The sequence below is a fragment of the Stylophora pistillata genome, chromosome 11 (genome assembly GCF_964205215.1).
Source record: "Stylophora pistillata chromosome 11, jaStyPist1.2, whole genome shotgun sequence".
Lineage (NCBI taxonomy): Eukaryota > Metazoa > Cnidaria > Anthozoa > Scleractinia > Pocilloporidae > Stylophora > Stylophora pistillata.
This window is the reverse complement of record NC_142529.1, coordinates 5130001-5144876: the sequence shown is the minus strand read 5'-3', so window position 1 is coordinate 5144876 and position 14876 is coordinate 5130001. Positions and strand designations below refer to the sequence as shown.

Genomic DNA, 14876 nt, shown 5'->3' with positions numbered 1-14876 from the left:
AGCAATTTAATCCCCTTTTCCTCTTCAATGAAGTATCCAAAGACGTCGCCAAGGTATAGAGTTCAGTTAAGGTTCTGCATATACTGCAAGGCAGGTATGCACGAGACTTGTAATAGAGTCTGATAATATCAGCGACGCAATCTACGAGTTTTGGTGATAAGCCAACATGCTTAAAGTAAAAAAGTTTTGCGTCTTTTACTCACCCAACGTCTGGATCACTAAAGGTTTGCTGTAAGGTCCAGGTCCAGCCTCAGTGAAAGCTCTAACAGACACTTCATAACTTGTGCAAATTGAAAGACTGGAAAACAGCATCTCTGTTTTGGTTGTGTTGTATGTCGAGTTAAAGGAAGCGTCAACCGAAGTGCAACTTTCTTTCAAAGTAAGTCTAACTTGATACATTTTGATTAACCCATTTGCTACCTCTCTGGTCAAAGCATCCCAGGTTATCTGATATTTTGTGTACTCAACTTTGATAGACGACACATTTTCTGGTGCACGGCTGGGTTCTAACGCAACGAAAAAAAAGGCCCGTTGAGTTTACAGTTTAAAATCAAAATGAAAAATTATAACATTTTCTGCAAACTTTTGCACTAGTTAAAGAATGCATAACATACCGTACTCATAGGTTTTCACAGAAAAAGAGGCATTCTGTCCAGGTTTGATAGTTACAGCTCTGACATAGAAATGATAAGTAACTCCACCCAGGACATCCACCAAGTAACTGAACGTATTTCCTCCAACACTTCGATTCGTTTCACCTTCTTGGTTTGCATAAAACACAGTGTAACTCCTAATGATTCCATTAGCTTCTGTTGGCTTGCTCCAAGTCAAGTTTATTCTCGGACCGTGTAATTCGGCATTCGGGGCAACTTCCTTATAGGAAAAGGATAGAGGAGAGCTCGGTGCTGATAAGAAAATCAAAATTGGAAAGTAATAATATTTTTTGTAGGCATCAAAACGTACCTACTTTCATTTCCTTTAGATGACAAAGATTTTTCAAAATGTGAAGGATAAGACCAAACAAAGCAATATTTTGTATGTTCTCTTTTCGTTAAGCAAAACTCTCAAAAAAATTAAAATTTTCAAGTCTCTCGTCGATCCCAGCTACAATCTGTACATTCATATAAAAGAAACAATTACTTAATAAGAGGAATAAGACGTTTGTTCTTTTTCTGAGAGTCGACAAAATACCCCCAACTCTTTGGAATTATAAGTTAAAAAAGGACTAGAGAATGATCTACCCCACATAAACATCCGGAGAAATTCGTCTTTAAAGCTTTTATGGATGAAATCACAAATTAAATTCAATCCGTACTTGGCTATTGGATTCTTACCATCTTCTTTTGTTCGCTCGACCTTAACGGCACTTGTCGGTCCTTCGCCAGCAGAAGTGAAGGCCAACACTTGAAATTCATATTCTGTGTACTTATTAAGCCCACTAACATCTCTTCTTAATGATGCTTCACCGTTAATAGTTACTGTGGTCGCGGTACCCTCCGAGCTCCTTTCCTTGTAAAACAATTTAAATCCTGTGATGATTCCATTTCTTCCATTTTCTGGTGGAGGCTGCCAAGAGACTATAAAACTTGTAGAAGACTTTGCCGTCACAGATACGTTAGCCGGAGCTTTAGAAGGAGCTGCAATTTAATTACCGAAAGAAAAAAGAAACAAAATATAAAACGTTTAGTGACCCAAGACATAAAATACAAAGTCTTTGTTCGCTCGAGTTTTAGTAAGAACCTCCTAGCTGCCCTTAACTTGTTGTTGGGAACTTGTTATTTTCAGTGAGAATAGAAGTCAAGAGAATTCTGCCATTTCATGTCTTAGAAAACGAATTTCATTTCATTCGTTCATGAAAGATCTACTGGTTCAAATTGATGTCACCTAACAGGAAAAATCCAATAAAAGAAAATTCCTATTTTCTGCAGGGAGATGTTTTTTCACCTTGTCGCGAGTGGTGGGACAGAGAAATAATTCTGAGTTCTCATGAGTTATCGCAAGTCCGATTTTCAGATTTCGCGCCCAAACGCTCTACCACTGAGCCACATTAACTCCACAAAATGCTAGACCATCTCCGTGACTATGATCAAATGTGAAACAGCCCCTTCCTAGTGTGTGTGACATGAAATGACGAAAATCACATGCCAGGCTTAAAATTCATCATCTTTCTTATTCCTATTTTCTGTTCCCAAATGATTTATAATTTCTAACCATCTTCCTTTGTTCTCTCTACATGAAGGGAACTCTTTGATCCATCACCAACAGAAGTAAAGGCCAACACTTGAAATTCATATTCTGTGTACTTATCAAGCCCAGTGATATTTTCAGTATGGATCGATACATTAAAGACAGTACTTCTGGTTACTGGTGCTACAGAATGCTTCTTCTTGTACAACAATTTATATCCTGTTATAATTCCATTCCTAAAGTTTGCTGATGGTAACTGCCAGGATGCTGTAATACTAGTAGAGGAGCTTGCAGTCACAGAAAAATTACTTGGAGGTTTTGAAGGCACTGAAAAATGTAATAAGAAGTCACCAAAAAGAAATTAAATAAGTTGACTTACTGAACACACACACACACACACACACACACACACACACATGGAGGAAAGAAATAATAAAGGAAAAAAGGGCAAACGGACCAATAAACTAAAGAAATAATACATAAAAAGTCTAAGCAGGTCAATTTGAAACTTCCACTGAGTTCATGACCAATCGTTATTAAGCGACAAATATACACAGGTATAATAAGTGAGTAGAGGAGAAGAAATAGAAATAATCCTTATCGCCTCATACTACGGAAACCGCCGACGTGATAGACCACTTGGCTCGTACACAGACTCTACCTTTACCTATAATAAGTCAACTTCATCGTTTAAAATTTGGTACAAAAAGCGTAGAAGGGAACATGGGAACTGAAAGGAGAATTCCGTTTTGAACTTCAGCACATAAACACCTTCGCACGCGTGCAATTTGTACCTCACAGTAAGACGACAAAATTGCATAACAATGTGGCATTTTTAGCAGGTTCAAAAATCACCGTGTGGTCATTTTATGAACATAAGTAAGCCTTCATACAACCACTTCTCACCATCTTCTTTTGTTCTCGTAATCTCCACGGAACTGTTCGGCCCATCACCGACAGAAGTGAAGGCCAACATTTGAAATTCATATTCTGTGTATTTAACAAGCCCAGTGATATTTTTAGTGTCAGTTGTGCCATTGTTGATAGTTATCATGGTTGCTGATCCCCCAGACCTCTTCCTTTTGTAAAACAATTTAAATCCCACAATGATTCCATTTCTGGAGTATGTTGGTGGTAACTGCCAGAATGTTGTTATACTGGTAGAAGAGCTTGCTGCCACGGTGAAGTTACTTGGATATCCCGAGGGAACTGCAGTGAGGGAAAGAAAAAGTCTGAAGTGTATAACTAACATTACTTCTTCATAGCTTCCCGGCATAGCATTGAATAGAGCAATGCAGTTCCGTTTATTTGCCATTTTATCAGGCATGCAGGTCGCCAACCCTTTTTTCTGTTACTTCTCAAGACTGCAAACTGATAGCGAACATTTCAATCATAAGACCTAACAATTAAATTCCTCGGTCATTTTCTCACCATCTTCCATTGTTCTTTCAACTTCTACAGAACTTTTTGGTCCATCACCAACAGAAGTGAAGGCTGACACTTGAAATTCATATTCTGTGTACTCATCAAGTTTAGCTGCAACTCTGGTACGAGTTGTTCCGTTGTAAATGGTTAAGCAAGTCGGTGCCAAGATGGAGCCTTTATTTTTGTAAAATAATTTAAATCCTGTGATGACTCCATTTCTGGAGTCCTTTGGTGGTAACTGCCAGCCTACTGTAATACTGGTAGAAGAGCTTGCGGTCAAAGTAAAGTTAGTTGGAGCTTCCGAGGGAACTACAATTTGGAAAAGGAGAAGTTACATAACATCTTTAGTGATCAGGCTTATGATTCAAGTAATAAAATTGTGTCAAAAAACAAACATCAAACGTTTTGTTTTAACTTGAATAAAATCACCGGGATATGTATGCAATTAGGATAGACGACGTTTGCCTCTCGAAATCTATGTTTTCCAACAGCTGCTGAGTGGTAAAATGGTAAGCGGACGTCTCGTGATAAACACAGGTGACAGATTATGGACACTCCCATCGAATGAACAGCAGGAAAATCAATATTTTAAAAGAATAGGTATTGTCTTACATTAATCAGTTATGCATTTGAATTTTCATTTTATAAAATAGGGTCACTTTATTTGGAAAGCGAAGAACAAATTGGCGCTTACCATCTTCCATTGTCTTTGCAAATTGAAGTGAGCTCTTTGGTCCATCACCAACAGGAGTGAAGGCAAGCAATTGAAATTCATACTCTGCGTACTCATCAAGCCCAGTGACATTTCTAATATTGATCGTTCCATTGTTTAGAATTATCATTGTTGCTGAAGCTGCAGAATCTATCTTTTTGTAAAACAATTTAAATCCTACGATGATCCCGTTTCTGGAGGCTGTTGGTGGTAACTGCCAATAGGCTGTAATACTGGTAGAACTATGTGCAGTCACAGTGAAATTTTCTGGCGCTTTGGAAGGAGCTGAGAATTCCACAAGGAAAAATATTAAATCGCGACCGGTAAAACTCTTGACAGAGTATTGTTGCCTCAGTTTCATCAACCAAATATATATATCATGTACAAACCACAAATCGTCTACGAAACTACAACCAGTCATTTCTATACAATATCAGTGGTGTTTTTCACCTTAAAATAGAACCAAACATTGAATTATGATGAGTCAACAAAGTTTAAATATTTTATATCACAGTCATATCGTTACATATTTCGAGTAACAGATATTTCATCAGTTTTCCTATAATCAAGCTTTGTAGACAAAGAAAACCACTCCTCTTACCATCTTCCGCTGTCCTTTCCACTTCTACAGAACTGTTCGGCCCATCACCAACTGATGTAAACGCCAACATTTGAAATTCATATTCTGTGTACTTATCCAGCCCAGTGACAATTTTATAGCGACTTGTGCCATTGCTAATAGCTGAAGTGGTTGATAAATTTATAAATCCTTTCTTTTTGTAGAATAATTTGAATCCTGTGATGATTCCATTCCTAGCTTCTACTGGTGGTAGTTGCCAAGACACCGTTATACTAGTGGAAGAGGTCACCACTAAAGTGAAGTTATTCGGGGATCTTGAAGGAACTACGACAAGATACAATTAAAATCTTCAGAATATTTTCTCCAATACACCGAATCGAAATATGGCGTCCAATTTGAATTGCCAATGTTCTCGACTTACTAGCCTCTCACACATGTGATAATCCTTTTGTGTTTCCTCGTGAAGACGAGGCTAGTAAGTAAAAAACAATGGTAATTCAAACTGGACGCCATATTTCGATTCGGTGAATGGAGAACTGCAGCATGCAGTATGGTGTTTGATACAACAAATGCATAACTTTACATGTTTCATTAACAACACGAACTCAAGATATGATGCTCGAATTGTGCAGCGAGAAATTACGATTCATTCAAGGGATCTCTGGCGCATTGTGGAGGATAAATCTTGCTGCATGATCTGACTTTCTTTTCAACAGTAAACACGTTAAGCAGATTCATCCAAGATCTATTTCGCTACCTTTTAAATCTATCAATAGTTATATGACAATTTACTTGAATAATCTTTTTTGTATTTGTAATTTACAGACGCAGTTTAAAATAAATTCATCTCCCGTTCCGTATGGGCCCAATCATGATGTCAGAGATGATTTCGACAGAGCCCGAGACCATTGTCGTCAGGGCATCGCAATGGGTCCCTTAAACTACATTTTATTAAGCTTCCACTTGATTTACAATTCTTTTAAAGCACATTCTTATTTAACATATGCACCATAATAAAGATAAGTGTTTTAATCCATTGTACAACTTGCAAGATAGAAAAAGGAGGGTTGAAAATTGCCTTTTGTTTAAGAAATATAACTCAACCTCCCTATGCCGGGATTACATTTCACGAAGATGTACACTATCTGAGCAGTATACCATAAATGCCAGTTTGCCCTATTCTAAATTCAATATCCTATAAAGATTAAAGGTTCATGGTTTCAAGAGGTGAGTGTAGTCCTCAGGTAGTCAATGGAAAGTGGCCAATGTTAATGTAAAATTGCTTAGTTTCTTTACTTAGTTCCTACCATCCTCCTCTGTTCTAACAACGACGACAGGGCTCTTTGGTCCATCACCAACAGATGTAAAGGCCAACACTTGAAATTCATATTCTGTGTATTTATCGAGCCCGGCGATGTCTTTGGCTTCGACTGTTCCATTAGTGATATTCAGAATGACTGGTGCTGCTGTAGTAACATTCTCTCTGTAAGATAATTTAAATCCTGTAATAATTCCATGCCTGGATTCAATAGATGGAAGCTGCCAGGATGCTGTCACACTCGTGGACGAGCTTGCGGTTACGTTTAAGTTACTTGGAGCTCGGGATGGAACTGCAATAGAAACGAAAATCATGAATAACTTTACTTCTACAAAATATGAGACATGTTTTAGAAAAGAACGTCTTTTAAACAAAGATTAGCGGTCAGGCGTGGAGCCATAAAGGACTTTAACCGAGCAAACCTCATTAGTTACAGGTATGGTTATGGATTAGAACCAATAATTGCAACGTTATGTAACTGCTAAACTCGACGAGTTTAAGTAGATTAAGGCGGAAGATGATTAATCGATTCCCACGAATATCTAAAATGTACTTAATTTGTATAAGTGTTTTAAACCAATAGACAAGAGGAATACAGATACCATCTTCCATTGTTCTCTCCACAACAACAGCACTCCTTGGTCCATCACCAACAGAAGTGAAGGCTAACACTTGGAATTCATACTCAGTGTATTTATCAAGCCCATTCACATGCTTAAAACGGATTTGTCCATTGCTTATTGTTAAAGCCACCTGTAATCCTGCGGAACCTTTCTTTACGAAGAACAATTTAAATCCTGTGATGATTCCATTTCTGGAGTCTCCTGGTGGCAACTGCCAAGTCGCTGTGATAGCAGTAGAGTTGCTGGCAGTAACGGAGAAGTTACCCGGCGCTTTTGATGGAACTGTAATTAAGCAACAAAGATTCTAGAAAATTAAATTAGATTCAGAGCATAAACTACCATTCTCCATGTAATATCATCACTATTGATAGTTCATCCGAATTCAAATCAATCACGAGGCATTTATGTTTAAAATTGTTTAGTTATTAGTATAAATTTATTACCATCTTCCTTTGTTCTCGCTACTTCAACAGAACTCTTTGGTCCATCACCAACAGAGGTAAAGGCCAACACTTGGAATTCATATTCGGTGTATTTCTCTAGTCCAATGAAATCTTTAGTAAGAAACGTCCCATTCCTAATGGTTATAGTGTTTGGTAACCCGGTGGAACCTTTCTTTTTGTAGTACAATTTAAATCCCTGAACTCTTCCATTTCTGAAGTCCTCCGGCGGCAAATGCCACGATGTCATAATACTGGTAGAGGAGGAAACTGTCACAGTAAAATTGCTTGGAGATTTCGATGGAACTGCCATTAAATATAAAATTAAATACATTAAAATACATTTCTTACATTCAAGGAAGCCGAGGATAGCTATAAAATAGTCCACAAAGGACAAAAGATCTTAATGTCTTGTCCGACAAAAACTCACAATGACCAATGCTGGGCTTTCGCCGAAATTACGATCTTGGATCCGCTATAAAAATCATTTGTTTACAGCGCTTTAACAGATTTCTTCTTTTACATCTCCATCGAAAGAAAGTTCTGTGAGAGAAAGGGAAGTATATACTGATTTAAGTAAGAATTGACTTAATTCCTTTTAATCTCTTACCATCTTCCCTTGTTCTTTCAATCTTAACAGAACTGTTTGGTCCATCGCCAACAGACGTGAAGGCCAACATTTGAAATTCATATTCTGTGTACTTCTCGAGCCCTGTAACATCTTCATTGCTGGCTGTTCCATTGTTAATAGTTATCATGGTCAATAGATCCCCAGAGCCTTTTATTTTGTAAAACAAGTTAAATCCTAGAATGATTCCATTTCTGGAGTCTGCTGGTGGTAACTGCCATGATGCCGTGATACTGGTAGAAGAGCTTGCAGTTAAGATGAAGTTACTGGGAGATCCCGAAGGAACTGCGATAGGGAAAAGAAAAGGTCTTCAGCATCACCCTTTTCAATAGCCCTATCATGCGCAACTAATACTGAAAAACAATGCATGTGCGATATTCCCGTTTCTGAAGTCTCCTGGTGAAAATGCCACGAATCGCTTAGACCACGAGAACTAATTGTACTTCCAGAACAATTTCTGGACCTTTGGAAGAAACTTGTTTAAATTCAATAAGCAGACATTAAAAACATTTAAAACAGAACCACTAAAACTTTGGACAAAATAGTATTTGAATGTCTTCAAACCAAATATAAATATCGGGTACAAATCATAAACCATCTAGGAAACTACAAACTGTGATTTCTATACCATATAGGAATTTTTTTGTTCTATTTAGGAAAAACTGAATAAACTAAAATTGTCAAGAGCCAAAAAGAATTAACATAGTTTCGGAATGAATATTTCCATTTTTTCTTGAAGCCAAACTTTACTTATTTTACCGCTTAATGGACAAAGAAAAGTTTAACTCCTACAAATCACGTCTCCTCTTACCATCTTCTGCTGTCCTTTGCACCTTTACAGGACTGTTCGGCCCCTCACCAACAAAAGTGAATGCCAATACTTGAAATTGATATTCCGTGTACTTATCCAACCCGGTAACAATTTTACGGCGACTTGTGCTATTGGTAATAGTTAAAGTGGTTGGTAGATGTAGAAATTCTTTCTTTCTGTAGAACAATTTGAATCCTGTGATAATTCCATTCCTGACGTCTGTAGGTGGTAACTGCCAAGTCGCTGTGATACTGGTGGAAGAGCTCACTACTACAGTGAAGTTATCCGGGGATCCTGTAGGAACTGCAACAAGAGACAGTTGAATTCATTACTACATTATGAAACTGTTGCTTCAATATGTCTCCCATAAACCACAGTCGTAATCTAACATCCAAGAGGAGGATGTAAATATTACTGTTTTCAGTTCACCAAACGGCATGCAACATAAACGGGAACAGAACATTCCCTTTGTATAAGACATAAAGTCGAATCCCGATAATCGAACCATTGCGAACCTGTCTTTGGTAAAGGTCACTTTCAAATACAGTTTATGATAATGGCTCAGATGTGAACGTAAAATTGCTAAGTCTCTAGTCTCCTACCATCTTCCTTTGTTCTTCGAACAACAAGAGGACTCCATGGTCCATTGCCAGCAGAAGTAAAGGCCAAAATTTGAAATTCATATTCTGTGTACTTATCGAGGCCCGTGATCTCTATAGTCTCGACGGTTCCATTCGTGATATTTAAAATGACTGTTGTTGCTACAGGATCTTTCTTTTGGTAGGATATTTTAAATCCTATAATAAATCCATGTCTGAATTCAACAGATGGTAACTGCCAGGATGCTGTAACAGTCGTAGAGGATCTCGCAGTTACGCTGAAATTTCTTGGAGAATGGGACGGAACTGCAATTTAAATTTATTTAATTAATAGCTTTATTTCCATTTTGTATGAGATGTTTCTGCGGAAAACCTCTTTGGTCACATTTAAGGAGTTTTCTAGGTCGTTGTGGGTCAATAAAGAACGTTACCTATGCTACACTGTACTTTTAGTGCTAGCTTCTAGCTTCGAAATTAAATAGAATAGGCAAGAAAAAAGTTAACAATAACAAACGTTTAATGTGTACTTAATATAAAGTATTTTAAACAATGAAAAGAAAGGAATACGGATACCATCTTCCATTGTTCTCATGACAACAACAGTACTCCTTGGTCCATCACCAACAGACGTGAAGGCTAACACTTGAAATTCATATTCGGAGTATTTATTAAGCCCAGTCACATGTTTAAAACGAATTTGTCCGTTGCTGATAGTTAAATCGACCGGTAATCTTGCAGAGCCTCTCTTCCTGAAGAACAATTTAAATCCTGTGATAATTCCATTTCTGGAGTTTGCTGGTGGTAACTGCCAAAATGCTGTAATACTAGTGGAATTGCTCGCCATTACTGAGAAGTTACTTGGAGCTTTAGAAGGAGCTGTAATTAAACAACGGAAGTGGAATGTACATTAAATCATTTAAATTCATTCCACAAACTATAATTATCCATGTAAGATTACCATTACGGATATTTATTCATCAACTGACGTTAATAATAACCAATACAAGTTTCCATTGCAAATGCTATATTTCAGCCGATCCTGTTAATAACGCAAGCAATGTTGATAACTTCAGTAAGGGAAGACTGTAATTATGAAAATATTATTAGACAACCTTTTTTTACACAAAACAGCAAATCTCTTCTGAGATGGCAGCCACATTTGGTCGTTAGTAATTCTCTTTTCTTACCATCTTCTTTTGTTCTTGCAACTTTAGCAGAACTCTTTGCTCCATCCCCAACAGATGTGAAGGCCAACACTTGAAATTCATATTCCGTGTACTTATCTAGTCCAAAGACATCTCTAGTACGGACCGTCCCATTCCCAATGGTCAAAGTGTTTGGTAACCCAATGACGCCTCTCTTTTTAAAGAGCAATTTAAATCCTCGCACAATTCCATTTCTAGAGTCCTTTGGTGGTAACTGCCAGGATGCTGTCATACTGGAAGAGGAACTTGCGGCTACAGTAAAATTTCTTGGAGATTTTGATGGAACTGCCGTCAGAAAATTAAGACATTTCTTCAGACGTAATTATACTCATTCAAGAAAGCCGAGAATAAGTACGAAATACTCAATCGAAGTGTAAAGGGCATTGTAGGCCTTTTCGTATGAGTCTTTCGATCCTACTGAGTTCTTCTAATATATTGATCGAAAAAAAGGGTTCGTGGAAATAATTCAACGTTAATAAGTAAGAGGAGACACATCTTTTATTTTCTTACCATCCTCTTTCGTTCTCTTAATCCTAACGTAACTCTTTGGTCCATCACCAACAGAAGTGAAGGCCAACACTTGAAATTCATATTCTGTGTACTTTTCAAGCTCAGTGACGTCTTTAGTTTGAGTTGTACCATTAATAGTTATAGAGGCTGGTAACTTTGCAGAGCCTTTCTTTTTGAAGAAAACTTTAAATCCTGTAATAATTCCATTTCTGGACTTAGCCGGTGGTAACTGCCAGGATGTAGATATACTAGTAGAACTACGCACAATTAAAGAGAAGTTGCTGGGGGCCTGTGATGGAGCTGTAAATAAATATGAGAAGGAAAACTTTATTATGATTGAGTAAGTTGAGAGGGGAATTATAGTTGAGCCTTTTGAGTTAAGAACGGAATTTAAAAAGCTCTTACCATCCTCCTTTGTTCTTTCGACCATTGTAGAACTCTTTGGTCCATCTCCAACGGAAGTGAAGGCTAACACTTGGAATTCATATTCTGTGAACTGAGCAAGCCCTGTTACAGGTTTGCTACGAACCTTCCCATTTTTAATTGTTAGTAATGTTTGTAATGTTGGAGAACCTCTCTTTTGGTAGTACAATTTAAATCCAATGATAATTCCATGTCTGGAGTCCGCTGGTGGTAATTGCCAGGATGCTCCAATACTGGTAGAAGAGCTTGCTTTCACTGTAAAGTTACTCGGAGGTTTTGATGGAGCTAAAATCAAACAACTCGTAGATTATAATAAAATAACAAAGCTCTGGATACGAGAAAAGAAACGTGCGCAGATGTACCCGTACAACAGGTACATATAAGTGTTTATCTTAAATTTCTTACCATCTTCGTTCGTTTCGCCAACCTTGATTGAACTCTTTGGCCCATCACCAACAGATGTGAAAGCCAATAACTGAAACTCGTACTTTGTGTATTTAGCAAGCCCTGTCAACTTTTTATAGTGAGTTGTGCCATTTGAAATAGTTAGCCAAGTAGGTCTTGCAGCAGAGCCATTCTTTTTATAGAACAATTTATATCCTGTTATTATTCCATTTCTGGAGTCTGCTGGTGGTAACTGCCACATTACTTCGATACTGGTAGAATTGCTTGAAGTCACAGTAAAGTTAGAAGGAGCTTGCGAGGGAACTACAATTAAAATACACAACCGAAGTTAAACAACAATTTAGTAATTTCGATTAAAAAATGCAGCTGAGCATTTATGAAATAGTCGCCATCTATGAATTAAATGTTTCAAATATAATACCAAAATTGATACGCAATGGGCCGTTCAAAGTAACTCGTTCAAAGCCCTACCAGTTAAACAAACCCGTACCAAAATCTAAAATTAAACTGAGTACATACCAAACCTTATTACAAGTATTTCATTTTCTCACCATCTTCTTTTGTTCTCTCAACTACAACAGAACTTCTTGGTCCATCACCAACTGAAGTAAAAGCCACCACCTGAAAATCATACTGTGTGTACTTATCAAGCCCAGTGACAGCTTGACTTTCAATTGTTCCGTTGTTTATGGTCAAAATTCTAGGAAGCGCTGCAGAGCTTTTCTCTCTGTACAACACTTTTAGTCCTCTGATGACACCATTTCTGGAAATTTCTGGCGGGAGCTGCCAGGATACTGTCACACTTGTAGAATTACTTGCAGCCACGGTGAGGTTGCGGGGTGCTGTATATGGAACTGTGATGGAGACAATAACGCCTTACTATATTTTTTATCACATACACAACTACATAAAAGAAGGAATAAACTAGTTGATGGATAGATACATGGTGATGTTTTAATGGAGGAATAAATCGATAACTGTCCACCATTACCATATCAAATTGCAACTATAGAAATAAAAGAAAGGTCAACATTACATTCAGATAGCAAAGGACAAAAGAATTAGTCTTTAAGAGTACAATTTTGTTAAATGGCGCTTGATTAGGATTTAATCAATCTGAATTATTACCATCCTCATTTGTTCTTTCGAAACGAAGAGGGGTTTTTGGTCCATCACCAACAGAAGTGAAAGCCAACATTTGAAATTCATATTCTGTGTACTTTTCAAGCCCAGTGACAAGTTTACTACGATCTGTTCCATTTTTAATCGTTATCACTGTTTGTAATCCTGCAGGGCCTTTCTTTCTGTAGAACAGTTTAAATCCTCTGAGGATTCCATGTCTAGAGTCAGCTGGTGGTAGCTTCCAGGATACTGTAATTCTCGTAGAACTAGCTGGACACAGAGTGAAGTTACCCGGAGCTTTCGATGGAACTAAAATGAGATATCCCATAAATCAAATGAATCCCTTTATGAACAGATGTTTATATTTCATTTTAAAAGAAAGGGATGTTTTAGTCAAGGTAAAATGATGGAAACCTGTGTAGCCGTACCTAAAATGCATATTCATTGTCCTGAAAATGTACCATACCCTTAACTTGCACTTCAAAAGAGAAATCTACGCAAACAATGAGTATGGGTAAGTGTAAATAAAACCAGAAGAATTAACAAAAAAACGATTGAAACCTTTCTTAAAACTCAAGGCATTTAGTAATCACGCTTTACTGAATGACACTATTCTACAGCTACATCCTTCAGAACTCATGCTGAAAGTGTTTAGAAGGCTTTGTATTTTTTCTAATCTCATTATAATTAGCTCACATATAATCTCAAATACTATCGGTTTAGACCACTTACTATCTTCTTTTGTCTTCGCAACCTTAACTGAGGACTTTGGTCCATCACCAACAGAAGTAAAAGCCAATAACTCAAACTCGTACTCGGTGTATTTAGCTAGCCCTGTCAATGTTTTTGAGCGACTAGTACCATTTGCAATAACTAGCGTAATTTCTTTCCCCGCAGAGCTTTTTTTCCTATAAAACAGCTTAAATCCTGAGATGATTCCATTTCTGGAGTCGACTTGCGGTAACTGCCAGGCTGCTGTAATACTTGTAGAAGAACCTGTAGTCACGGTAAAGTTACCAGGAGCTTGCGAAGGAACTGCAATTAAAAAAAGATGCTACATTACTGGCCAGTAATAGACAACCTGAAACGATAAAACTTGATTGGTTTCAATTGAACATATGAAGAAAATCAAACATAGATTTATTGTACGAACTCTAAAAGAAACCCATTAATAATGCTTATACAAACAAACAAATACACAAACAAATCATGATATTGAAGTACCAGACTAGATTATGTTGCAAAGATGAGACATGGAGACACTAAAAGTAACAGTTGTACGTTAAGAAATACTAGAAAATAACGTTAATAATTTTTTTTTTTGCCCCGCGACGGCGACTGTTGAATTTCAAACAGCTTGCAGTGTGGCCTTTCGAAACAGAAAAGATTTACGATTGAGCTCTGCTACAACCAATTCCAATATCTTACCATCTTCCTTCGTTCTCTCAACCAAAACAGCACTCTTCGGTCCATCACCGACAGAAGTGAAGGCCAACACTTGAAATTCATACCTTGTGTACCTATCAAGCCCGGTAATATCTTGACGGTGAATTGTTCCATTTTTAATGGTCAAAATGGTCGGCAACACTGCAGAGCTGTTCTTTCTGTAGAATAATTTAAATCCTCCGATGATTCCGTTGCTAAAAATTTCTGGTCGTACCTGCCAGGATACCGTTACACTAGTAGAATTTATCACAGCCACAGTAAGGTTGCTTGGGGCGATGGAGGGGACTGTGAATAAAAAAAAATTAACACTGTAATAAGACATGTACAATAAATTAAAGGGAATGTGAAAGAGTGATGTTTCAGCAACGGTGAAATAAGATTAGAATAGCATCACAATAGGGTCTTACCATCTTCTTTTGTTCTTTTCGCCACAATGGAGCTA

The 14876-nt window shown here is 37.5% G+C and overlaps 1 protein-coding gene across 1 annotated transcript in view; it reads right to left on the bottom strand.

Moving 5' to 3' along the window:
- LOC111324010 (usherin) overlaps nucleotides 1–14876 on the bottom strand; it is a 42079-nt gene that overhangs the window by 4426 nt on the left and 22777 nt on the right. Inside the window, exons 20-43 of the mRNA XM_022927479.2 lie at nucleotides 14842–14876; nucleotides 14417–14719; nucleotides 13721–14023; nucleotides 12995–13297; nucleotides 12418–12720; nucleotides 11867–12169; nucleotides 11444–11746; nucleotides 11039–11338; nucleotides 10511–10813; nucleotides 9897–10199; nucleotides 9327–9629; nucleotides 8725–9027; nucleotides 7896–8198; nucleotides 7289–7591; nucleotides 6825–7127; nucleotides 6212–6514; nucleotides 4926–5228; nucleotides 4307–4609; nucleotides 3619–3921; nucleotides 3094–3396; nucleotides 2212–2514; nucleotides 1335–1637; nucleotides 615–905; nucleotides 204–506 (exon numbers count right to left, since the gene is read on the bottom strand). The exon at nucleotides 14842–14876 is cut by the window's right edge and continues 268 nt beyond it. Of these exons, the coding sequence (XP_022783214.2) occupies nucleotides 204–506; nucleotides 615–905; nucleotides 1335–1637; nucleotides 2212–2514; nucleotides 3094–3396; nucleotides 3619–3921; nucleotides 4307–4609; nucleotides 4926–5228; nucleotides 6212–6514; nucleotides 6825–7127; nucleotides 7289–7591; nucleotides 7896–8198; nucleotides 8725–9027; nucleotides 9327–9629; nucleotides 9897–10199; nucleotides 10511–10813; nucleotides 11039–11338; nucleotides 11444–11746; nucleotides 11867–12169; nucleotides 12418–12720; nucleotides 12995–13297; nucleotides 13721–14023; nucleotides 14417–14719; nucleotides 14842–14876 (6989 nt within the window). The remainder of the gene's footprint in view (nucleotides 1–203; nucleotides 507–614; nucleotides 906–1334; nucleotides 1638–2211; nucleotides 2515–3093; nucleotides 3397–3618; nucleotides 3922–4306; nucleotides 4610–4925; nucleotides 5229–6211; nucleotides 6515–6824; nucleotides 7128–7288; nucleotides 7592–7895; nucleotides 8199–8724; nucleotides 9028–9326; nucleotides 9630–9896; nucleotides 10200–10510; nucleotides 10814–11038; nucleotides 11339–11443; nucleotides 11747–11866; nucleotides 12170–12417; nucleotides 12721–12994; nucleotides 13298–13720; nucleotides 14024–14416; nucleotides 14720–14841) is intronic.